This window comes from Macaca mulatta, chromosome 14, assembly GCF_049350105.2.
Source record: "Macaca mulatta isolate MMU2019108-1 chromosome 14, T2T-MMU8v2.0, whole genome shotgun sequence".
NCBI classification, from domain to species: domain Eukaryota; kingdom Metazoa; phylum Chordata; class Mammalia; order Primates; family Cercopithecidae; genus Macaca; species Macaca mulatta.
Window position 1 is genome coordinate 77,590,655 of NC_133419.1, and position 24,309 is coordinate 77,614,963.

General features: G+C 54.0%; 1 protein-coding gene across 13 annotated transcripts in view; it reads left to right on the top strand.

Annotated features, from left to right (window-relative positions):
* Window positions 1-24,309, top strand: part of MYO7A (myosin VIIA) — an 85,923-nt gene that overhangs the window by 47,758 nt on the left and 13,856 nt on the right. For 11 of the 13 annotated variants that reach the window (XR_003722704.2, XR_013404196.1, XM_028833842.2 and 8 more), the window contains 17 exons: window positions 96-190; window positions 2,012-2,096; window positions 2,706-2,924; window positions 3,368-3,475; window positions 4,333-4,542; window positions 4,868-5,071; window positions 5,341-5,517; window positions 5,982-6,071; window positions 7,516-7,643; window positions 12,645-12,771; window positions 13,330-13,449; window positions 14,028-14,201; window positions 15,352-15,579; window positions 17,537-17,707; window positions 20,645-20,762; window positions 21,454-21,580; window positions 22,586-22,755. Coding sequence is in view for 11 of the 13 variants with exons in the window: in XM_028833842.2 (XP_028689675.2) it covers window positions 96-190; window positions 2,012-2,096; window positions 2,706-2,924; window positions 3,368-3,475; window positions 4,333-4,542; window positions 4,868-5,071; window positions 5,341-5,517; window positions 5,982-6,071; window positions 7,516-7,643; window positions 12,645-12,771; window positions 13,330-13,449; window positions 14,028-14,201; window positions 15,352-15,579; window positions 17,537-17,707; window positions 20,645-20,762; window positions 21,454-21,580; window positions 22,586-22,755 (2,551 nt within the window). In the remaining 2 variants the exon portion in view is untranslated. Of the gene's footprint in view, window positions 1-95; window positions 191-2,011; window positions 2,097-2,705; window positions 2,925-3,367; window positions 3,476-4,332; window positions 4,543-4,867; window positions 5,072-5,340; window positions 5,518-5,981; window positions 6,072-7,515; window positions 7,644-12,644; window positions 12,772-13,329; window positions 13,450-14,027; window positions 14,202-15,351; window positions 15,580-17,536; window positions 17,708-20,644; window positions 20,763-21,453; window positions 21,581-22,471; window positions 22,756-24,309 lie in introns of all 13 variants that reach the window. The other 2 variants (XM_077963951.1, XM_077963952.1) reach the window with 1 other exon arrangement.

A 24,309-nucleotide genomic window follows, 5' to 3' on the forward strand; every position in this document is an offset into this window, starting at 1 on the left:
CTGGGCTCCCAGTGAAGGAAGAGAGGCCCCAGCTGGGACTGAGCAGGTGGCTCTAGAGACCTTGTGGGGTGCTGCTCAGGAGCTCTGCCTCCTAGGACCACCATGACATGCTGCTGGAAGTGGAGCGGGACAAAGCCATCACTGACAGAGTCATCCTCCTCCAGAAGGTCATCCGGGGGTTCAAAGACAGGTGCGTGTTCCCACCAGCTCCTCCCCTCCTCAGCCCACATACAGGTGTACGTGTGGTGTTTGGCTCTCCTCTGCTCTGCCCGCATGAACACTAGGAAAAAAACATGTTCACCTATGAAACAAGTGCACACATGCACAGCATGCACACATGATCATGTAAACACAGAGGAATATAGATACATGATTTACATGGACCCATTGTGCCATGTAAGCCAAATAATCCAATACATTCACCTACGTACGCACATTCACATGTAGATACATGAGACTCACATGTGGACCCACTGTTCATTTCAGATGCTGATGAAATTTTGCACAGAGGAAATTTGAGATTTTATAAATTATGAATACAAAATGTGTCTCATATTCTATGTAAAGGATATCTGTACACCTGTGACAATTCACAAATGTGCAGGACTGACTCCAAAATGTGATTAAAGCTCTGCGAAAATCGGCCGGGCGCGGTGGCTCAAGCCTGTAATCCCAGCACTTTGGGAGGCCGAGACGGGCGGATCACAAGGTCAGGAGATCGAGACCATCCTGGCTGACATGGTGAAACCCCGTCTCTACTTTAAAAATACAAAAAAAAACTAGCCGGGCGAGGTGGCGGCGCCTGTAGTCCCAGCTACTCGGGAGGCTGAGGCAGGAGAATGGCGTGAACCCGGGAGGCGGAGCTTGCAGTGAGCTGAGATCCGGCCACTGCACTCCAGCCTGGGCGGCAGAGCGAGACTCCGTCTCAAAAAAAAAAAAAAAAAAAAAAAAAAGCTCTGCGAAAATCCTGCAACACACCCCTTTGCAGTTCATATGGTCACTCTCTCCCTTCACCTACCCATCCATCCATCCATTCACCCACCCACCTACCTACCTATCCATCCATCCATCCGTTCATCCATCCATCCGCCCACCTATTCATCCATCCATCCATCCGTCCATCCGCCTGCCTATTCACCCATCTATCCATCCATCTATCCATCCATCTGCCCACCTATTCACCCATCCATCCATCCATCTGCCCACCTATTCATCCATCCATCCATCCATCCATCCATCCATCCATCCATCCATCCATCTGCCCACCTATTCATCCATCCATCCATCCATCCATCCATCCATCCATCCATCCATCCGCCCGCCTATTCCCCCATCCATCCATCCATCCCCCCACCCACCCACCCATTCACTCATCCATTCATCCATCCACCCACCCACCCATTCCCACAGTTGCTCATTTGCTTATGTGTGTCTCCAAGCATTGACTTTTTGGCCCACATGCACACTGACATACCCATCCTTCACTCTTCCTTTATTTATTTCTACATTCAGCAGACCCCTGCTGTCTGTGCGTGGTCTCTGTCCTCTATCAGGCCAAAGGTGACTGTTTTCCTGCAGAAGCAGCCTGCTGTGTGCAGGGGGAACAGCAATGGGCTCACTTAGGGTCAGTCAGAAGACACAGGCTCTGGTCCCAACCTATCAAGTTTCAGTTGCCTCATGTATAAAATGAGGAAGTTAGACTGTTCAAAGCTTTTAATCTTTATATTATTTTAGTTACTTATTTTTTCATACATTTATTCATTCAACAAATACCTTTTGAATGTCTACCTTCATAGGCTTATGTGACAGGCCTGTGGGGCAGGCAGGGCAAGCATTATTCTACGCATTGTATGGATGAGGAAGCTGAGGCACAGAGGTTATGTGCCTTGCCCAAGGTCACATAGCTAGGAAGTCGTAGAGCCAGGACTCAGCATGCCCTTGTGATCCCAAACCCACCTGTGCCCTGGCTGCCTCTGGACACTGCTTACCCGCGCCACTCCCACTGTTTCAGGTCTAACTTCCTGAAGCTGAAGAACGCTGCCACGCTGATCCAGAGGCACTGGCGGGGTCACAACTGCAGGAAGAACTACGGGCTGGTGAGCCTCCCCATGGGCTTCTCTTGCCCCAACAGGCCTTTGAACCCAGCCTTGCTGCCATGGCAGCGGGACTGGCCTGCACCCAGGCAGCACAACCTGACCTCGTTGGCCTCCTGCCACTGCCCTGGCCAGCCACTACCATTCCTCCAGCCCAAAGTCTGAATCTGGCTCTTGTGGCTTCTTCCAGCTGGCCAGCAATGTGTATTGTTCTCCTTCTGGAGTGTTTTTGGGTGTTGGGAGCACTCTGGGATTATGAGAGATCTCAGATGGGGCTGGGAGTGGCTGGGTCACATGGACCTCTGTGCAGCAGCTGGGCTTAGGGCTTGTCGGGGCTGGATGGGAAGCAGACTGGTTGGTTGCAGCTCCTGATCTAGTATTCTCTCAGGGGGGCCCAACTCAGGGAGAGTCAAGGTCACCTAAAAATATGTTGTCTGAGAGGAAACAGAACTTTCTAACGATGGGGGGGGGGCCTAATCTGAGAGGAGACGGGGCCATGCCTTCTGGGGGTGCCTGTCTGAGAGTGGAGGCCGGTGCCGTGGAAGCTTCTGCAGGCAGGGTCAGTCTAGAATGGGGCAGCAGGCTCTGAGCACGGGGTGGCTGTCCTTGCAGATGCGTCTGGGCTTCCTGCGGCTGCAGGCTCTACACCGCTCCCGGAAGCTGCACCAGCAGTACCGCCTGGCCCGCCAGCGCATCATCCAGTTCCAGGCCCGCTGCCGCGCTTATCTGGTGCGCAAGGCCTTCCGCCACCGCCTCTGGGCTGTGCTTACCGTGCAGGCCTATGCCCGGGGCATGATCGCCCGCAGGCTGCACCAACGCCTCAGGGCTGAGGTGAGGGAGCAAGTCCGTAGCAGCCAATCAGCAGACCTCTGACCCCTGGGTGGGGAGTGTCCACGTATCACCCTCAGGTGTTGGCCAGGAAGCGGGACCTATGGGGTGGACCTGTGGTTATGCCTGCTCTGAGGAGTGCACAAACCTGGGACCATACCCTCATTTCCATCCTCCTGGCCAAGGGCAGGGCTGGGACCTCAGTCACTCTTGGGAATCTCTGAGAGACCGGGGCAGATCTGGCCGGGCTTTAGGATCAGTGGTGCCTCCAACCCGCTGGGTAACCTAGAGAATTTCTTGGTTACCTCACTTGTCCTATCTGCCAAATTATTTGGCAAAGTCATGCCCAGTTCTAGAACTCAGAGTCGGGTGGGTGGAGCTGGCAGGAATCCCTGCAACAACAGCTACACACATTTCCATGCCCCCTGGATGCCCCCTTCCCTCAGTACCTGCGGCGCCTCGAGGCTGAGAAAATGCGGCTGGCAGAGGAAGAGAAGCTCCGGAAGGAGATGAGTGCCAAGAAGGCCAAGGAGGAGGCAGAGCGCAAGCATCAGGTGAGCCGAGAGCCTCCAGGCGCCTCGTCTGGCTGCTCATGTCACCCGGCACCGCAGCCTTCCTTCCACCCTTCAGAGTGGCTGCACTAGACCCACTCGGCCAGCGTTGCCTGAGCTCTCACTGGGCACCTGGTCCTGTGCCATGCAAAAGGACCGAGGGCTGTGGTGGCTCCAGAGGAAGAGACCCAGGCCCTCAGCAGCCCCTTTCTAGCTGGGAGAGAACACCCTGATAAAAGCCCAAGCCAGCTGACGGCACGAGGGTGCCCTGCTGCCCGGTAGAGAGCCATCAGCCACAGTGGCAACCGAACACTTGCAGTGTGGTCCATCCGAATGACACAGTGCTGTAATTGTGAAGTACACACTAGATTTTGAAGACTTGGTGGGGAAAAAATGAATATAAAATATCTCAGTATTATTTTTGTAATATGGATTATATGCTAAGATAATATTTGGGAAATATTGAGTTAAATAAAATATATTACTACGACTAATCCCACCTATTCCTTTTTGCTTTTTAAAACATGGCTACCGCATGGGTGGCTCACATTGTATTTCTATTGGGCGGCCCTGGTCTAGAGCCTCAAGCCAATGGCCGTGGGGTGTGGTCCCCATGGAGCAGGCTGCTGGAGGAGGTGGCTCCCTGAGAGCCCTGAAGGATGAGCAGATTGCTGTTTGGCCTGTTGAGAGGCCTCTGAGTGGCCCAGAGGTGGGGAAGTCGGAGGCTCCATTCTCCCCGGCGGTCAGGAGGTGGGGACCGAGGCCCTGGCTGCTGCAGGGGCTTCCCAGGGAGAGCTTGTTCCCTGAGGCTGTGGCACCGGGGCTGACCCTGTGTCTTCTGTGTCACCCCAATTGCCCAGGAGCGCCTGGCCCAGCTGGCTCGTGAGGACGCCGAGCGGGAACTGAAGGAGAAGGAGGCTGCTCGGCGGAAGAAGGAGCTCCTAGAGCAGATGGAAAGGGCCCGCCACGAGCCCGTCAATCACTCAGACATGGTGGACAAGATGTTTGGCTTCCTGGGGACTTCAGGTGGCCTGCCAGGCCAGGAGGGCCAGGCACCTAGTGGCTTTGAGGTACCAGGCTGGGGACAGGGGCTCCAGAGGCCCCCACACGACTTGGGCTGATCCTCCCTCCTCCTGTGCCCTTGGCCTTAAAGCCCGCCCAGCCCCTCTGAGCAGTGGGTAGCCGGGATGAACTGGGTCCTGTCCCTCTCCAAGGCCATTCTCAGGTTTTTTTTTTTTTTTTTTTTTGAGATGGGGTCTCACCCTGTTGCTCAGGCTGGAGTGCAGTGGTGTGATCATAGCTCACTGCAGACTTGAACTTCTGGGCTCAGGTGATCCTCCTGCCTGAGCTTCCCGAGTAGCTGGGACTCCAGGACATACCTCTTGTCTCCTTCAGGACCTGGAGCGAGGGCGGAGGGAGATGGTGGAGGAGGACCTGGATGCAGCCCTGCCCCTGCCTGACGAGGATGAGGAGGACCTCTCTGAGTATAAATTTGCCAAGTTTGCTGCCACCTACTTCCAGGGGACAACCACGCACTCCTACACCCGGCGGCCACTCAAACAGCCACTGCTCTACCATGACGACGAGGGTGACCAGCTGGTGAGGCCTGCCTGCCACTAGGTCACTGCTGGGTGGGGCCAGGGCTGGTGCTGTGGACTCTGCTGCTGCTGGTGGCCATAGGTGATGAGGGTGGTGGGTCCCTGGGGGCCAGGGACCAGGTCTGACTATAGTCTTCACTGTGGCACCCAGCCTAAGGGTTCACCATGCAGGAGGGGGTGTCTCCAGCCCTCTCCCCAAACCACCAGGTCATTCTGACAGCTTTAGCAATGTCCTCTGCTCTGGCCTCTGACATGCACGCTCTGCCCCAGGCAGCCCTGGCGGTCTGGATCACCATCCTCCGCTTCATGGGGGACCTCCCGGAGCCCAAGTACCACACAGCCATGAGTGATGGCAGCGAGAAGATCCCTGTGATGACCAAGATTTATGAGACCCTGGGCAAGAAGACGTACAAGAGGGAGCTGCAGGCCCTGCAGGGCGAGGGTGAGGTGAGGCCAAGGTGCCCTCTGGCTGATGTCCCTCCCAGGCCTACAGGGAGGGTTACTGGCATCGCCAGCCTTGGGCTCCTCCACAGAAAAAGGATCCTATAATTCATCTCTGCCTCACCAACCCCTGCCTGCCACCCTCCTTTGTCTACTTGTGGGAAGAAATATGTGAAACTTTTATAAACTGTGAAGTGCTGACCGTAACTGAGGGGCCTCACAGCAGAGCAGACGGGGGCTTTGCAGTTGGAGCCAGCTCCCATACTGTGTTTTTCTGAGTCTGTTTTCCTGACTGCCAGTTGGCTGGTGGGGGTGCAAGGGTAGGGTGAGCAGGTAGAGGGTGCCAGTGTGGGGGGCACCCTGTAAGCCTCACATGGAAGCGAGATGGTTCCCCACAAAGTCTTGCTGTTGGGGGTCTCGTCATTGCTTTCTGCTCAGCCACTTGACCCTGATCCCTGCTGGTCCTGCAGGCCCAGCTCCCTGAGGGCCAGAAGAGGAGCAGTGTGAGACACAAGCTGGTGCATTTGACTCTGAAAAAGAAGTCCAAGCTCACAGAGGAGGTGAGGGCAGACACTGGGGGTCTGGCAGCCCACAGGTGGCTGCCTTAAGTGGGGTAGGCTGGAGCACAGCTAAGCTGGGGGCCCATGGGAGCAGGAGCAGGAGTGGACACTGTCTGTCCTCAGGGGTCTTGGCTGGCCAGGGACGGGACAGCATGGGTGGGTTGGTGGGCAATCAGGCAGACAGGACTGTCTGAAGAGGGTGAGATCTTAGGCTGGGGTGGGGAAGGGCTTCCTGGCAGAGGGCACTGAGCAGGGGAGGCTGGTAGCAGCACAGGTGAGAGGGAACACACTTCCAGCCAGGGTGCAGACCCAAGGCACTTGGTCCAAGGACCTTTGAGGTGTGGGAGCTTTCTGTGGAACAAGAGTGCTCATGGAGCATGAACGGGATTAATTTATTTGAATTAATTCTTCAGTCACCTTGCCTTTTCTGGGCACTCTCCCAGCCCTTGTGCTCTGGGGTTGTCCAGGCTGGTGTGTGTGTGGCAGGGGAGGATGCATTGGAGAGGCAGACACAAACCAAGGCATTCACAGCCTTGGGGGCCAGGCCCCCATCCCCACATTTGCACATGCCAGTCCCTCTGCCTGAAACTCCTCCTTTCTCTGCCTGGGATCACCTCCTCCAGGAAGCCTCCCCAGCTCCTCCCCTGCAGGGTCAGGGGCTCCCACTTTACCTCTGCCCTTGTCCTGTCCCCACCTGAGGCACAAATCCAACCTTGCACGTGTGTGGCCTCAGATTTGAATACTTTCTCTGCCACTTAATATTCAAGGGACCCAAGGAAGGAAACGCCCACTCCGTGGGGTCCTGGGAAGAAGGTGAAAATGGCAGCCGAGGGTGTTCGGTGGACACGAGGGCCTTCCATGGTGCTCCCTGTCTGTACCACCCACTCCTGCCGCTCACCTCTCACTCACCCTACCTCCTCTGGGCAGAGCTTGGGGCTTGTGCTGTGGGCTATGTGGGATGAGAGAGGAGAAACATCTCATAAGAGCCAGTGTGAGCCTGGTCACTTTGGGGCTAAGGGTGTTGGTGACAGGGTGATGGTGACTGGTGGTTAGAACCTGGGGTATACTCCAGAACCCACAGTTATGGGGGGGCCACCCCAGGGAGATAGGGGTCCCGCTTGGAGTCAGAAGCAGGTCCCTGTCCTGGCTGAGAGGACCTCCCTGGGGTGGGGGGTGGGGTGCAGGGTATCGAGGAGACGGCAGAGGAGCTCTGTCCCCAGAAGTGGGTGGCGCCGGGCCAGTGTGCCCCAGCTATGTGGGCCAGTTATTGGCCCAGCATCTGCTGTGCACGTGGCAGGGGTAATGGCGGTGCTGGGGAGCCCAGTTCTTCTGCTCACTCCCTAGATTCTGCTTTCTGGGGAGCAGGCAGCTGCGGGTGCTGGTGCCCTGGCTGGCAGGGGAATGCCCCTGACTTCACCTTCCCTGTCCTCTCCCTCTGGCCCAGGTGACCAAGAGGCTGCATGACGGGGAGTCCACGGTCCAGGGCAACAGCATGCTGGAGGACCGGCCCACCTCCAACCTGGAGAAGCTGCACTTCATCATCGGCAATGGCATCCTGCGGCCAGCTCTCCGGTCAGTGCCGGGAGGCGGGGGCACCGGGGCCTGAAAGTCTTTTGATGGCTGAGTGGTGCCTCTGTCAACTTAGCAAGAGATAAAGCAAGCAGGCCTGAGTTTGGCTTTGCTGGGAGCTAATTGGTGGAGTTAGGACCTTGGTGGAGTTATTTCATCTCTCTAAGCCTCTGATTCCTTGTCTGTAAAGGGGGAATCATAAAACAGGCATCCCTTGGAGATACTGCAGGTTCAGTTGAAGGCCACAGAAATAAGTATCACAATAAAGAGAGCAGCACAAATATTTTGGCTTCCCAGTGCATTTAAAGGTCATATTTATACTGTACTATAGTCTATGAAGTATGAAATAGCATTATGTCTAAAAAATGTAGACACCTTGATTAGAAAATAATGCTGAAAATGCTAACAGTCATCTGAAAGTTGCATCTATTTGCTGGAGGGTCTTGCGTTGATGTTGATGGCTGCTGACTGATCAGAGTGGTGGTTGCTGAAGGTTAGGGTGGCTGTGGCAATTTATTAAGATAAGACAACAGTGAGATTTGCTGCATGAATGGACTGTTCTTTCTCACAAAATTTCTCTGTAGCATGCAATGTTGTTTGACAGCATTTTACCCACAGTAGAACTTCTTTCAAAATTGGAGTCAGTCCTCTCAAACCCTGTTGCTGCTTTATCAAGTTGATGCAATATTCTAAATCCCTTGTTATCATTTCAACAATGTTCACAGCATCTTCACCAGTAGATTCCATCTCAAGAAACCACTTGCTTTGCTCATCCATAAGAGGCAACTCCTCATCCACTGAAATTTGATCATGACATGGCAGCAACTCAGTCCCATCCTCAGGCCCCACTTCTCATTCTAGTTTTCTTGCTATTTATTTCCACCACATCTGCAGTTACTTCCTCTTGAAGTCTTGAGCTCCTCAGTCATTCATGAAGGTTGGAATCCACTTCTTCTAAACTCCTATTAATGTTAATAATTTGACCTCCTTCCATGCATCATGAATGTTCTGAATGGCATCGAGAATTGTGAATACTTTCCAGAAGCTTTTTCACTGATTTTGCCCAGATCCACCAGAGGAATCACTATCTATGGCAGCAATAGTCTTATCAAATGTATTTCTTAAATAAGACTTGAAAGCCAAAATTACTCCTTGATCCATAGGTTGCAGAATGGATGTTGCATTAGCAGGCATGAAAATAACATTCATCTCCTTGTACATCATTCTTTTTGTTTGTTTGTTTGTTTGTTTTTGTTTTGTTTTGTTTTGTTTTGAGACAGTCTCACTCTGTTGCCCAGGCTGGAGTGCAGTGGCATGATCTAGGCTCACTGCAGCCTCCACGTCCTGGGTTCAAGCAATTCTCCTGCCTCAGCCTCCCAAGTAGCTGGGACTACAGGCACTTGCCACCACATCTGGATAATTTTTGTATTTTTAGTAGAGACGAGGTTTCACCATGTTGGCCAGGCTGGTCTGGAACTCCTGACCCTGTGATCCACCCGCCTCAGCCTCCCAAAGTGCTGGGATTTCAGGCGTGAGCCCCTGTGCCCAGCCCCTTGTACATCTTTTTTTTTTTTTTTTTTTTTTTTTTGAGACGGAGTCTCGCTCTGTTGCCCAGGCTGGAGTGCAGTGGCCGGATCTCAGCTCACTGCAAGCTCCGCCTCCCGGGTTTACGCCATTCTCCTGCCTCAGCCTCCCGAGTAGCTGGGACTACAGGCGCCCGCCACCTCGCCCGGCTAAGTTTTTGTATTTTTTAGTAGAGATGGGGTTTCACCGTGTCAGCCAGGATGGTCTCGATCTCCTGACCTCGTGATCCGCCCGTCTCGGCCTCCCAAAGTGCTGGGATTACAGGCTTGAGCCACCGCGCCCGGCCTCCTTGTACATCATTTTTAAGGGCCCTAGGATTTTTGGAATGGTCACTGAGCATTGGCTTCAATGGAAAGTCAGCAGTGCATTAGCTCCTGACAGGAGATTCAGCTTGTCTTTTGAAGACTTGAAGCCAGCCATTGATTTCTCTCTAGCTATGAAAGTCCTAAATGACATCTTTTTCCGATAGAAGGCTGGTTCATCTCCATGGAAGATCTGTTGTTGAGTGTAATCACCTTCATTAGTGATTTTAGCTAGACCTTCTGGAAAACTTGTTGCAGCTTCTCCATCAGCACTTGTTGCTTCACCCTGCACTTCTACATTTTGGAGACAGTTTCTTGCTTTAAACCTCATGAGGCGATCTCTGTGAGCTTCCAACTTAGCTTCTGCAACTTCCTCACCTCTCTCAGCCTTCAGAGAATTGAAGAGAGAGCCTTCCTCTAGACTAGGCTTTGGCTTAAGGGAATGTTGTGGCTGGTTTGATTTATTCAGACCCCTAAAATTTTCTCCATATCAGCAAATAAGGCTGTTTCACTTTCCTATCATTTGTGTATTCACTGGAGTAGCATTTCTGATGTCCTTTAGGAACTATTCCTTTGCATTCACAAGTTGGTTAACTACGTGGCACAAGAGGCCCAGCTTTTGGTCTATCTCGGCTTTCAACATGCTTTACTCTCTAATCATTTCTAGCTTTTGATTAAAAGTGAAAAATGTGTGAGCTTCCTTTCACTTGAACACTTACAGGTCATCGTGGGGTTGTTAATTGGCCTAATTTCAATATGAATGTGTCTCAGGGAATCAGGAGGCCTGAGGAGAGGGAGAGAGATGGGGGAATGGCTGGTGGGTAGAGCAGTCAGAACACATCTAACATTTATCAATTAGGTTTGCCATCTTCTATGGGCACGATTCACGGTGCACAAAACAACCACATTAGTAACATTAAAGATTACTGATCACAGATCACCACAGCAAATATAATAATAAATTTGAGATATTTCTAGAATTGCCAAAATGTGACAGAAACGTGAAGTGAGCACGTGCTGTTGGAGAAATGATGCTGGTAGACTTGTTCCATGCAGGGTCCTTGTAAACCAATTTGTAAAAAATGCAATGTCTCCAAAGTGTAATAGAGTGAAGTACAGTAAAATGAGGTGTGCCTGCAGCAGCTACCTCATACACAGGCTTGTGGGAAGATAAAGCTATGGAAAGTGTGTAGCACCAGACCTGGAGCATAGTAAGCGCCCTGTAGATGGTAGCTTTGATCATCATCATCCAACATGCATTTCCTGCTTTAACTCCCCTGCCGCCAGCTCACCTCGAGTCACCCACCCCAGGCCCATGGTCAGGGTTACTGTGGGCCACATGCCTGGGCATCCTGCAAGTACCTCCTTCCCCACAGGGCCAGGAGAGGCCTTTACCCAGGTCCCTGGGGTTTTGGGGAGTTGAAAGGAAGACCCAGGAGTTACCAGGAGCCACCAAAAAAATCAAGTCAGCTGATGAGAGGAGGGCTAGGACTTTTCTGAGAACAGTCTCTGCACAGGACAGGTCTGTCGGGAGAGCTGATGCCATGAATGTGTGTGTACTGGTTGGGAGGACAGCAGGACGAGGCAGGGACCAAGCCCCACTTTCCTGATGGGAAACTGAGGTCCAGAGTAGGGAAGAGACTTGCCCAGGGGTCACTAGGCCTCCTGCCTCCTATCAGACCCCCGTTTTTATCTCCCCAAGCCTAGTCACTACCTCACCAGGGTGGCCACACTGCCCAGGGCCACCCGCCAACAGGAGGAAAAGCAGCTGCTGCAGGTATGTCTCAGGGGCAAGAATTTGCCTCCAAATTATCTCACCATCATACCTAAAGCTGACACTTCTAGAAAACACAGTGCCAGGAGCTCTGAACCAAGAGTCCAAAGGCTGGGGTGTCAACTCCTTGAGGGGCCTCACACGGTGAATCCCTCCCTATTCTCAGGCTCTGTCTCCCCATCTGTAAAGTGAAGGGAGACTCCTAGCTGCAGGTGATAATGTTTCACTAGTCTGTGGCAAGGTGGGAACAGGAGGGATGTTTCTAAAGCAAAACTTGTTTTCTTTAAAGGACTGCTCTGAGACTTTGCCCTTCCTACTATTTGGAAATTTAAAATTACCTTTGTTTTATGAGATAGTTGGGATCTAGACAGTGAGCAGGTTGTGTGTGTTATAAATGTTCTCATTTATCATAAAAAAATGAGTAACTTCAGAATTTACTTTGAAATTATAAACTCTCAAAACTGTTGAGACACTGAATTAGGTAATCCCAGCCCTGTCCTTTGGGAGAGAAGAGCAGCAGTGGGTGCCCCCTGGCGGTCACTGCATCGTCAGGGGTTCTGCCCTTGAACAGGCAGGCTGCAGTCTTAGAGCACCCAGGTTGCAGAGGAGAAGAACCATTCCCAAGAACAAGGACAGCAATAATTGCAGCTGGCATTTGTGAGGGGTTCACTGTGTCTGGCACTGTGCTAGGTGCATCATAAGCCTTGGCTCATTCGTTTTCACAGCAATCTTGTAAGGATTCCTTTAAAATGAACACCAAAAAATTACCTTAATTGTTTTCATCCCATTGCAAAAGTCATACATGGCCCCTTAAATATTCTAACATTACAGAAACATACCAGAGACAAAGTCCCTACTCATTCCATCCCCCAGTGACACCCCAGGACGCTTTTCCTGTTTCTGCTTTGTCCGTTGCCATGGGTAGAAGTTGCACCTGCTGCCGTGACTATGGGCTGGGATCAGAGAGGTGAACTCATCTGCCTCAGTCACCAGCTGGTTAGGAAGGAGGCAGAGGTGGGGACTGTGCTTCTCATTAGCATGGTCACCTGTGGCTGTGGCTGCTGAGCCCAGAGCAGGATACGCACCACCCTGGAGGGTGGGGCCCTGGCTGTGGGAACTGGATTGGGGTTGGGGAGGTGCTTTATGCCTGATGATCCTGTCTCCAAAGCCAGACCCCAGCCGTTGGCTCAGCCCTGCCACCCAGCCTCACTCTGCCTCCTCCTGGGTGGTCTTGGCAAGTTAGAGAGGACAGCTGTGTCGTGTACCACCGGCTGCTGGGAGGAGGTGGGGACTGGGGCTGTTCCTCTGGGTGATTCCCCCTCCCTTGCCCTGCTGCCTGCCCAGGGATGAGATCTACTGCCAGATCAGCAAGCAGCTGACCCACAACCCCTCCAAGAGCAGCTATGCCCGGGGCTGGATTCTCGTGTCTCTCTGCGTGGGCTGTTTTGCCCCCTCCGAGAAGTTTGTCAAGGTAGGAAGGTGCCTGGCCTCCTGGAGCGGGAAGGGGAGCTGGGCCCTGTCCCAGCACTGCGGGGAGAGCAATAGTCAGGGACTCCAAAGGGCCTGGTCACAAGGCCTACCTGGCCACCCCCCACTGAGCCCCATCTTCCTGGCATCTCCTCCCCTCAGGCAGCCACCGCTTTGCCCCACACTCCCCTCAGCCCCATTCTACTTAGGAGGGGCTGAGTCTGACAGGAGCGTGTCCCAGGCCCTCTGCACCCTCGCCTTGGGGCAGGCCCTGGGTGCTGGGGTCAGAGTGGAGCAGGTCACGGCAGGACCAACCCGACTGGCTGGTGCTGTGAAGGGGTGTGGGGAGGAGCCGCTAGGCTGAGCTGGGGGAGGTGGGGGAGGCCACAGATGTGACTGGAAATAGGCGGTGGATCTGAGAGAGTAGGGAAGCCACGGAAAGCAGCCTGGCCTGGAGGAGTGGCCTCCAAGTGCTGGGGAGGGCCTGGTGGCTGCCCTCACTACTCACATGGGGAGGCCCAGGGCTGCAGTGGGGCCGCCTCAGCGGGTGCTCTGGCTGCAGTACCTGCGGAACTTCATCCACGGGGGCCCGCCCGGCTACGCCCCGTACTGTGAGGAGCGTCTGAGGAGGACCTTTGTCAATGGGACACGGACACAGCCGCCTAGCTGGCTGGAGCTGCAGGTTCGTGCGTGTGTGTGCACGTGCTTGTGTGCATGTGCACAAGAGTGTGTGTGTGCATGTGTGTATGCGTGTGTGAGTGCGTGTGTGTGTGTCCAGTGCACTCGAGTGCCCCAGAAACATTCCCCACTTTGAGACTCTGTGGTTCCTCAAGCACCTACCCTCAAGTTCTGGAACCCCAGGCCCATCAGAACAGAAAAGCCCCCAAAGGATGAGGGACTCCATTTGCTGGCCTTATGGTCAAGACAACTTGGGCAAAGGAGATTCCCTCTGTGTCTCAATGCCTTTACCTGCCACATGGTGAAGGTTATATGAAGTGATAGCAGAGACCCCGGGCCTGTGGCAGCGCCTGAACTCCCAGCCCCAGGCCCTGACTCAGGGGTCCTAAAGGTCCACTGGGGTGGGGTGCACAGCAGGGCTCCCTAGACACCTGTGACGGGGACAAGCAGTGTCCCAGTGAGGTGCTGAGGCCTGGGGCGCCGGGGCAGCTCCAACCCCACAGAAATCAGAGAGCCAAAGTCCAGAGGGGCGAGCAGGTCTGAAGGGAAGGGACTCCACAAACCCTCCTGGGGCACTTCCAGGCCACCAAGTCCAAGAAGCCAATCATGCTGCCCGTGACATTCATGGACGGGACCACCAAGACCCTGCTGACAGACTCGGCAACCACGGCCAAGGAGCTCTGCAACGCGCTGGCCGACAAGATCTCTCTCAAGGACCGCTTCGGGTTCTCCCTCTACATTGCCCTGTTTGACAAGGTATGGCCGCCCAGAAGCACCTCCTCCCGGCCCCAGTCGAGGCCGCCAGTGCTGCCACCTACTGGCTGGGGCTACTCACCCTTGAGCACCTCGGTTTCCCCTGAGCCGGCGCTAATCGGCTCTGCCTGACTCCTTAGGACTGCCGAGAATTCGGCCAGGTGCGGTTGTTCATGCCTGTAATCCCAGTACTTTGGGAGGCTGAGGCGGTCGGATCACAAAGTCAGGAGTTCAAGACCAGCCTGGCCAACGTAGTGAAGCCTTGTCTTTACTAAAAAAAACAAAAATTAGCGAGACTTGGTGGCACACACCTGTAATCCCAGCTACTCAAGAGGCTGAGGCAGGAGAATCGCTTGAACTCAGGAGGCGGAGGTTGTGGTGAGCTGAGATCACGCCACTGCACTCCAGCCTAGGCAACAGAGTGAGACTCTGTCTCAAAAGAAAAAAAAACAAAAACAGAGCTCTTCGGCACCCAAGGGAAAACCCAGCAGTAGGATGTCCTCAGTCCTGTGTCCCCAGGCCCAGTGAATCCTCTCCTGGTGCTGAAGGAAGAGCATGGCACAGGCCGAGGGGAGGGCTTCGCAGCCCTTGCATGCAGATGGGAATGGAATTCCCTCTCAGGTTGCTATGGCGTCTGATGGAGAAACTCCTTAGCAAACAGGAGTTCCTTCACACTTGCCCTCAAGCAGCTGGGGCGTGAACAGCCCACAGACTCGCCTTGAAGGCTAGAGCCTCCTCAGCTGAGCGGGACCTGGGGCTTGGGTGATTTTGCCTCCACCCCCAGCAACATCATGCTCAGCAGAGGGGCCCCCGCCCACAAGCCCAGGGGAGGTACCATGTTGCTGGACACAGTTTGCCTGGATTTTTCTCACCGATGCTCCTGTGTTTCCAGGTACTCTGTTCAGTTTCCCACTTCTACTAGAAAATGGGACTTCTCACATCACCGTGCCCAGAACTGAGGCTAGGAAGGCAATCGTGGGGGTGCTGCTCAGAGCCCAAGGCTGGGATCTGGTCTGCCTCCTGGGGGCCTTGGACATGTCCCTGCCCCTCGCTGGGCCTCGGTTTTCTGTCTGAACTGACCGTTGGCACCGTCGAGGCTCCTCATAGTCCTTCCCTGACTCTGTGCCTGCTCCCCTCCCCGCTGTGCCCACAGGTATCCTCCCTGGGCAGCGGCAGCGACCATGTCATGGACGCCATCTCCCAGTGCGAGCAGTATGCCAAGGAGCAGGGTGCCCAGGAGCGCAACGCCCCCTGGAGGCTCTTCTTCCGCAAAGAGGTCTTCACACCCTGGCACAGCCCCTCTGAGGACAACGTGGCCACCAACCTTATCTACCAGCAGGTGGTGCGAGGAGTCAAGTTTGGGGAGTACAGGTGTGAGAAGGTGAGTGGAAGGGAATCTCTTGCCAGGCTGGCTTGGCTCACAGCCTGCTGTTTTCCACGTTTGGGCTGAGTGCTCCTCTGTGAGCCATCATTAGCTTAGGCTGAGGTGAGCCTGACTGCAGTTGGGCACTCTCCAGGCTCCTGGATGAACACCACCTACTTCAGGGGGCTCAGGAGGTGAGGTGAGATGTCAGGAGCAAGGGCTTCTGAGCATGTCCTGAATTCGCCAGTGGAGGAGACCCCCACACTGCTGTAGTGACTGTGCATGCTACAGAGGACGTGCCTCAGGACCTGCTGCACTGTTCTAAGTGTGTCTAGTAAGCGCTGCTCTAAATGAGAAAGACAGCCATTCCTTGGGATCAGAATTTGCAAATGTGTATTCTTTTTTCTCCTTCTGAGGACAGGAGTTATATGGTTGTTTTGTTTTTGATAATGGTAATGGTAGCTATGGTTCTGTTGGTGATTGTGAGGGAGGGATAAGAAAGGAGGTGATGGAAATGAAGAGGATGGTTGGTGGTGGTAACATTGGTAGAGGTAATGATGGTGTTGATGGTGATGGTGGAGACAGTGATGATGGTTGGTGGTGATGGTGGATGTAGTGATGGTGTTGATGGTGGTGGTGGAGACAGTGATGATGGTTGGTGGTGATGGTGGATGTAGTGATGGTGTTGGTGGTGGTGGAGACAGTGATAATGGTTGGTGGTGATGGTGGATGTAGTGATGGTGTTGGTACTGATGATGGTAGTGATGGTGGGTGGAGGCAGTGATGGTGTTGGTGATGGTGGAGGTAGTGATGTTAGTGATGATGGTATTGTTGGTGCTGATGACAGTGGTGATATTGGAGGTAGGGATGATGTCGGTGATGGTGGTGGTGGTGGAGGTAGTGATAGTGCTGGTGTTGATGACAGTGTTGTTGGTAGTGATGATGGTGATGGTAAAGGTAGTGATAGTGGTGTTGACAATGACAGTGTTGTTGGTAGTGATGGTGTTGGTGATGACAGTGTTGTTGGTAGTGATGGTGTTGGTGATGGTGGAGGCAGTAATGATGTTGGTGATAGTGTTGGTGATAGTGTTGTTGTTGGTGGTGGTGGTGATGGTGGAGGCAGTAATGATGTTGGTGATAGTGTTGTTGGTAGTGATGGTGGTGATGGTGGAGGTAGTGGTGGTAGTTTTGTTGGTGACAGTGGTGATGATAATGGTGGTATTGGTGGTGGTAAGCAAATATTCAGGCAGAGCGCATTAGTATAGCCACATCAGTTGCTAAAGTTCTGAAATATTTCAAACTGGTTGGAAAATATCTATTGCCTTCAAGACCCCCAAAAGCCTTTCTCTATGCCCTTGCTGCTGGAGCTCTGGGGAGTCCTAGGTAGGCATCACTGGGGCTGCTGTGCACCAGGCCAGGCAGAGAAGGGGCAAATGTCCAATGGCCACTTGGTTCTCTGAACCCTCTACAGTAGATCCTGCCATCTATTAACCACTTTAACCATCCCCCAAGTGCTTAACGATGGTGATGGAGGCAGTCACAGTGATGCACTCCCCTCACTTTGACCCCTCCAGCAGACCCCAGGTGTCTCCCATTCTCTAGGGCAGATGCTTCCTCTTCTGCTGTTTGTCAGCTCCGGTCACTGTCTCACAGGGCTGAGTGTGCAGTGGCTGCTCGATGGGCTGGCTTTTTTCTTTGAGTCACTTTTTGTGCCCCTGGGCAGAGTCCAGCTCCATGCCAGTGCGAAAGGGACCCAGGACAAGGTGAGGGTGTGGCCCTGCCCTTGGGGAGCTCATGGTTCCTCTGAGCAGACAAGAATTCCCTGGTGAATCAATGAGAAGCCTGGGTCCCAAAAGCCAGGCTCTGAGAGCTACAGGAGTCAGGGCCAGGAGAGGGGCCTGGAGCCTTTGGTGGTGTGGAAGGGCTTCCTGGAGGGGCCTGGGCCAATGCATGACCTAGGCCTCCCCCCACCTAGGAGGACGACCTGGCTGAGCTGGCCTCCCAGCAGTACTTTGTGGACTATGGCTCTGAGATGATCCTGGAGCGCCTCCTGAACCTCGTACCCACCTACATCCCCGACCGCGAGATCACACCCCTGAAGACGCTGGAGAAGTGGGCCCAGTTGGCCATTGCCGCCCACAAGAAGGTGAAGGGCTGGGAGGAGTCTTAGAGAAGGGATGTGGACCTGAACAACCAAGGAGGTCCCAGTCCTCATCTGAACCTGTCTGTTGGGGCTGCGGGAGATGGCATGGCACCTGACCTCCCACCTCCCAGTGGCCCTTCCTCACTGGACATCAGCTCACTCATTCTCCTGCCATCTGTGTGCCAGGCACACAGAGGGGATCAGACTTAACCCTGCAGCCTCTGTGGGGCCATGGGTATTGGGGCCCCTTTCCTGGTCTTGTGCCAGCCACTTGTTGGTGCTACAGCTTCCAGAGCTGCAGCTTAGGAGAGGTGGTGGACGCTAGACAGAGCTTTAGGAATTGTACCTCCTTTTTCCTAAAAGAACTCCAGCCCAACTTCCTGCCTGGGGAGCTTTAGGGACAGGCCCCCTTGACCCGCTTGCTTGGAGCCCAGGCCCATAACCAGCCATGAGTGGTTCCCTCCCAAGCTAAGAGCCTGCCCAAGTAGAGCAGGGGTATCCAGATGAAGAGAAGGTGGGAGCACTGGCTGCTGGTAGGGGACCCAGGGCCTCCTCATCTCCATGGTCTAGCTGTGCAAGAGAATTGTCCCTGCACATAAGTCGAGGGCTCCATAGTCTGAGGGCACCACAGGCCCGCGGTCTCACCCCTCCACCTCGCGGCCTCCGTCCTCACCCGGGAGCCCTGTGCCGCCTCCACCTGACCGTGTGCCTTCTCTAGTCAGCTCCCCACCAGCCTCTGCCTCTCCCTGAGTCCCAAGTGCCCCCTGCGCCAGCCTGCTTCCCCTGAGGCCCTCACCCCCCTGAACCCCACTTCAGAGGAGGAGCGTCTCCTCCCTGCCACCCCTCTGTCCCTCATGTGAGACCCCTGCCCTTCATCCTCAGGCACCTCCTCTCCCTTGGCCCTCACGTGCCGGCAGTCACTGCAGCCTGTCCAGCTGCCTTCCAAACAGCTGCAGCCTCCACCCCCACCTCCGTGAGGGCCTCCTCGGGGCTCACTGCCACTGTGGCATGTGGTACGTCCTGGGTGGGGTGCTATTATTATGCATTCATTTTATTTTGGGTGCTTGTCATGTGCTGGGCACCAGGACCTGGAGACACAGCCCTTTGTTGGACAGACACGGTTTCTGCCCTTTGGAGCCCACAGCTAAGCTGGGTCTCTCCTGGACTGAAGCTCCTCAGAGTATCTGACCCGGAGCCCTGGGCCAGGCCCTCCTAGAATGGACAGTTGTGAATCACAGTTTTTGTAGGGTGGGAGGGTGCATTGTTCATTTTCTAGGTCTGCCATAACCAAGTGCCACAGACTAGGTGGTTTCAACAACAGAAATAAATGTATTTCCTTCCAGTTCTGGAGCCTGGAGCTCCGAGATCAAGGTGTCAGCAGGGGCTTTCTCCTGAGGCTTCTCCTCTCAGCCTGCAGATGGCCATCCTCTCCATCTGTCACCACACGGTGACGTGTGCACATGCACATCTGAGTCCAAATATCCTCCTCTTAAAAAGGCACCAGACATATTGGATTACAGCCCGCCCAAAAGATCTCATTAGTGACCTCTTTAAAGACCTTATCTCTGGGTCAGGCGCAGTGGCTCACGCCTGTAATCCCAGCACTTTGGGACGCCAAGGCGGGTGAATCATGAGGTCAGGAGTTCGAGACCAGCCTGGCCAACATGGCAAAACCCCGTCTCTACTAAAAATGCAAAAATTCACCAGGTGTGTAGTGGGTGCCCGTAATCCTAGCTACTCGGGAGGCTGAGGCAGGAGAATCACTTAAACCTTGGAGGCAGAGGTTTCAGTGAGCTGAGATTGTGCCATTGTGCTCCAGCCTGGAGGACAAGAGCAAGACTCCTTCTCAAAAATAAAAAATAAAAAAAAATCTTATCTCCAAATAAGGTTACATTCTGGGGGTGAAGACTTTAATATGCAAATATGGTGGGTGGGGGAAGGAAGCACACAATTCAGTCCATAACAGAGGTGTTTTGAAAACATCTTATTTTGAAATAATTTCAAACTTATGGAGAAATTGCACATTCAAGAAAGTAGGACTGCTGTGTGCACTTCACTTCCCAGATTCACTGGATGCTAGCCACACTTGCTCAGTGATTTGTCTCTCTGCCTACATATGTATTTTCTCTGAGTCATTTGAGCTTGGGTTGATGACATTGAGCCATTTGCCTCTGAATTCTCACTGCTCTCAGGATGGCACCCCTCATGGGCTCTCTTATGGGTGGAGATGGGGCCGTCTGTGAGCTGGCATACACATCCACTCTTACCTATTCCTGTGTCTACATACTATAAAAACCAGGATTTCACTCTGACCCCTCCAATGCTACCCCAGAACCCCAGAGTTCTCACTAGCGCTTGGGGAAGTATTTTTAGAGAAACACAATGCTGGTGCTTTTGTATCTTACCAAGAGCACGGCAGCACCCCCCACAGATCACCTCACCTCCAGGGTCCAGTTCTCCCTGGACACACTGATCTTTCTAACTCCCAGATTCACCAGATCAGTTTCTTGCAGTTGTGGCTGCACTCACAGTCCGCCAGGACCTGGCTTCCCACGCTGTGTCCCCATTCCCTCTCTTCCCAGTCTGCAGTCTGCAGTCTGCACTGACCCGGGACCTTGGGCCTCCCACATGCTCTGGCTGGAATCCTTGCTTCCCTGTCTCTGCTCAACTGGGAACTCCCTGGAGGGGCAGCTATGCTTTCTCTGACTTTGGGCCGCAGCACCTGCATAGAGGTGGCACTCGAAAGTGCTCGCTGATGTTGATGAATGAGAAGGGTGGGGACAGGGTGGCTGCAGACAGATGGGAGCAGGGCAAGGCCATGATGCACAGGAGGTGCAGGAGCCCCAGGCTGCTCCTAGCTAGAAGGCAGCAGCAGCTGATTTTTAGAGCAAACTCACCTGTACATTGTCTTGTGTCCCTCTGTCCCTTTTTTCCCTCCAGGGGATTTATGCCCAGAGGAGAACTGATGCCCAGAAGGTCAAAGAGGATGTGGTCAATTACGCCCGCTTTAAGTGGCCCTTACTCTTCTCCAGGTTTTATGAAGCCTACAAATTCTCAGGTACCCCCAGCCTGCGACGCTCCCACTCCCTTGCTCTGTAGCTCCAGCCCACAACAGGGGAGGGAAGCGGCTTGAGCCAGGGGCCCCCGTCAATGGAACTCTTGCCTGCTGGCTGCTTGGTCTGTTCTGGTCAATGCTGCTGAGTGGGTCCTGCCTCCCCAACACCCAGTAGCGACTCCATGGCACATCTTATGTGCTCGGTGGTGCATAAGATTGAAAAACTGAGTGAGGATTGATTCATTAAGGCACGTACTGTGTATAGAACAGGGTGGCCCACACAGGCCACTGGCTCAGCCGTCCTTGGGCCATCGTTACTGGGCACCTGCTCTGTGCCAGGCCCTGTGCTGATGCTGCTGTTCACAGAACCACCAAGTACCAGGGCCGGAGGGAACCCTGGGTCTCAGTCCAACCCCGCCCCAGATCCCACCTCAGTGCAGGGCAGGGACTTGTTCAAAGCTGCACAAAGACCAGTGGCAGGAGTGGGACCCAAACCAGTTTCCCAATTCAACACTCTCTTCCTATTGCACTTTGGGTTTTGTCACATAGCGAGTTTGTGCTCTCTGGGCCTCAGTTTCCCTATCTGTAAAACAGAAATCAGTGTATTGCCACCTCCTTGGCCATTATGAGGACTGAGAAGAGCTGGGCCTAGGGGTGGGAGGCCTGCCTCTCAGTGCCTTGGTCTCGACCCCAGGCCCCAGCCTCCCCAAGAACGATGTGATCGTGGCTGTCAACTGGACAGGCGTGTACTTTGTGGATGAGCAGGAGCAGGTACTTCTGGAGCTGTCCTTCCCAGAGATCATGGCCGTGTCCAGCAGCAGGTGAGGAGGGCCGCATGGAGACGCAGACAGACAGAGGGGAAGGAGAGGGGCCGGAGCTTCCCTGCGGGTCACTGGAAGTGAAGAGACATGAAGTGGCCTGCCTGGTTGCTCGTGATTGGGCAGTTTGTACCGCACTGTGAAGACCCCTCTGGCACCTCCTAGCGGAGGGATGGGCATGGGCTTTACAGCACATTAAGGCTGTTCTGAGACAGGACTGGGCTGTCAGGACAGGTAGGGGCAGGCGAGTGTGTACAAAAGAGCTTGACCTGAGGTTCAGGGGCCTGGTTAGCACTCACTCTCTGTCTTCATTCCTAAAGCAGGAGTCTTAATACTTTTCTTGCACAACAGTGGTGAGGAATGAATGCAATAATAGATGGGAGAGCTCTTTGTAAACTGCAGAGCACGGCCACACAGGTGGAATGGTGGGGTGGGTTGCTGGGACTGACTGGCTTTCCCAGCAGTGCAGTGGCTCCCTCCCCCACCATCTGGGGCTTGTAGCAGTGTCTTTGGGTTATGTCTGATATGGGCTGGAGACCAGACACATGCCAGGCACACAGGATGCAGTAGTGACAAGATAGTCCTTGTCCTCTTGGATCTTCAGTCAAGAGAGGAGACAGACATTGAATAGGCCATTTTAAAGCATGCTATGATCAGGGCTGTGGGAGGGCAGGGAGGACTACCTGGAGGAAGTGGCATGTAGGTTGAGATTTAAAGGGTGAGTAGGAATTAGACAGGCAGAGGAGAAGTGGGTCGGGCCAGTGTGGGTCTCCCTCTGGGCCATGCCTGACTCTGGCCAGGCCAGCTCTGACTTAACCTGAGATGTGTCTGAGCTGGGCCACATCTCCCACTGGCTGGGGCATGTCTGACTCGACTGGCCTTGGTCTCCTTCAGGGAGTGCCGTGTCTGGCTCTCACTGGGCTGCTCTGATCTTGGCTGTGCTGCGCCTCACTCAGGCTGGGCAGGACTGACCCCGGCGGGGCCCTGTTCTCCGTGTTGGTCCTGCAGGGGAGCGAAAACGACAGCCCCCAGCTTCACACTGGCCACCATCAAGGGGGACGAATACACCTTCACCTCTAGCAATGCTGAGGACATTCGTGACCTGGTGGTCACCTTCCTAGAGGGGCTCCGGAAGAGATCTAAGTATGTTGTGGCCCTGCAGGATAACCCCAACCCCGGTGAGTGACTGCTGGTATGGGCTGCCTGGCACTGGGGGTCAGGGCGTTACGCAGACTGTCTTAGTCCATTTGCGTTGCTATAATGGCATACTGGAGGCTGGGAGATTTATAAAGAAAAGAGGTTTATTTGGCTCACAGTTCTGCAGGCACTACAAGAAGCATGGTGCTGGCTGGGCATGGTGGCTCATGCCTGCAATCCCAGAGCTTTGGGAGGCCGAGATGGGAGGATCACTTGAGGCCAGGAGTTCAAGACCAGCCTGGGCAACATAGTGAGACCCCTGTTTCAACAAAAGATTAAATAAATTAGCTGGGTGTGATGGCATGTGCCTGTAGTCATAGCTCTTCAGGAGGCTGAGGTAGGAGGATTGCTTGAGCCCAGGAGGTGGAGGCTGCAGTGAGCCATGATTGTGCCACTGCAGTCCAGCCTGGGCAAGAGTGAGACCTCATCTCTTAAAAAAAAAAAAGAAAGAGAAAAAAGAAGCATGGCACCAGCATCTGCTTCTGATGAAGGCCCCAGGAAGCTTCCACTCACGGCAGAAGCAGAAGGGGTAGCTTGCATCAGAAGGAAGGAAGAGAGGAGGAGTTGCCAGGCTCTTTTAAACCATCAGTTCTCGCAGAGACTCACTCATCACTGCGAGCGCGGCACCACGCTGTTCATGAGGGCCCCACCCCCATGATGCAAACACCTCACGCTAGGCCACTGCCAACACTGGGAGACCAGATTTCAACAGAGAGATTTGGAGGGAACAAATATCTGAACCATATCACAGACCATGCCCCGTGGCCTTGGCACTCAAGGCTGCTAGGGTCTTGTTCCCATCTTTCCCCTGAAACTAGACCAAATAGCCTTCAATCTGTGGTCTGTGGGGAATCTCCTCTCCCTCCCGTCTTCTGGCTCTTCAATATTCATCTCCTGTCAGCTCTCCAAGTTAGATCAGGGTCCTCCTCAGTGTTCTCAAAATACGCACCATCTTCAAGTGATAACAGCAAGTAACAACTACTCTGCCGGAGGCCACCGAGGCCCTGGCAGAGTGTGGGAAAGACAAAGATGAAATGGACCCCACCCTGTCCTCAGTGGGGAGTGGGTGGGAAGCAGACAGTGACAGGCCTGTGACGGTGCAGTAAGCAGGGAAACCCAGAGCCACAGGAGCCCAGAGGAGAGGCCCCATGCAGACTGGTAGGCGCTGCTCAAGAAGCTCCTGGGAGGAAGCCCGTGTGAGCAGAGCGCAGGGACCAGAAAGCTGAATGTGATGCCAGCACAGAGGCGGGAGAAAGCTGGCCTATCCAGGCAACTGCAGACAGTCTGGTTTGGCTGGAAACAGGCACGGTGAGGGAGGAGGGGCAAGGTGGAGGGAGTCTGGGAGGCCTGCTCACAACAGGCTTAGGAGTGTGGGGCTTCCTCCCAAGGGCAATGAGGAGCCGTAGAAGGCTTTTGAGCAGGAGAGTAGCCCACTCTGGTGATGGTCTTTGTATGGAGAGTTGTGACAAGGTGGAGGCAGAGTGGCAAGTGGGCAGACACGAGTGACAGCACCTCAGTTCTTCTGTGGGAAGTAG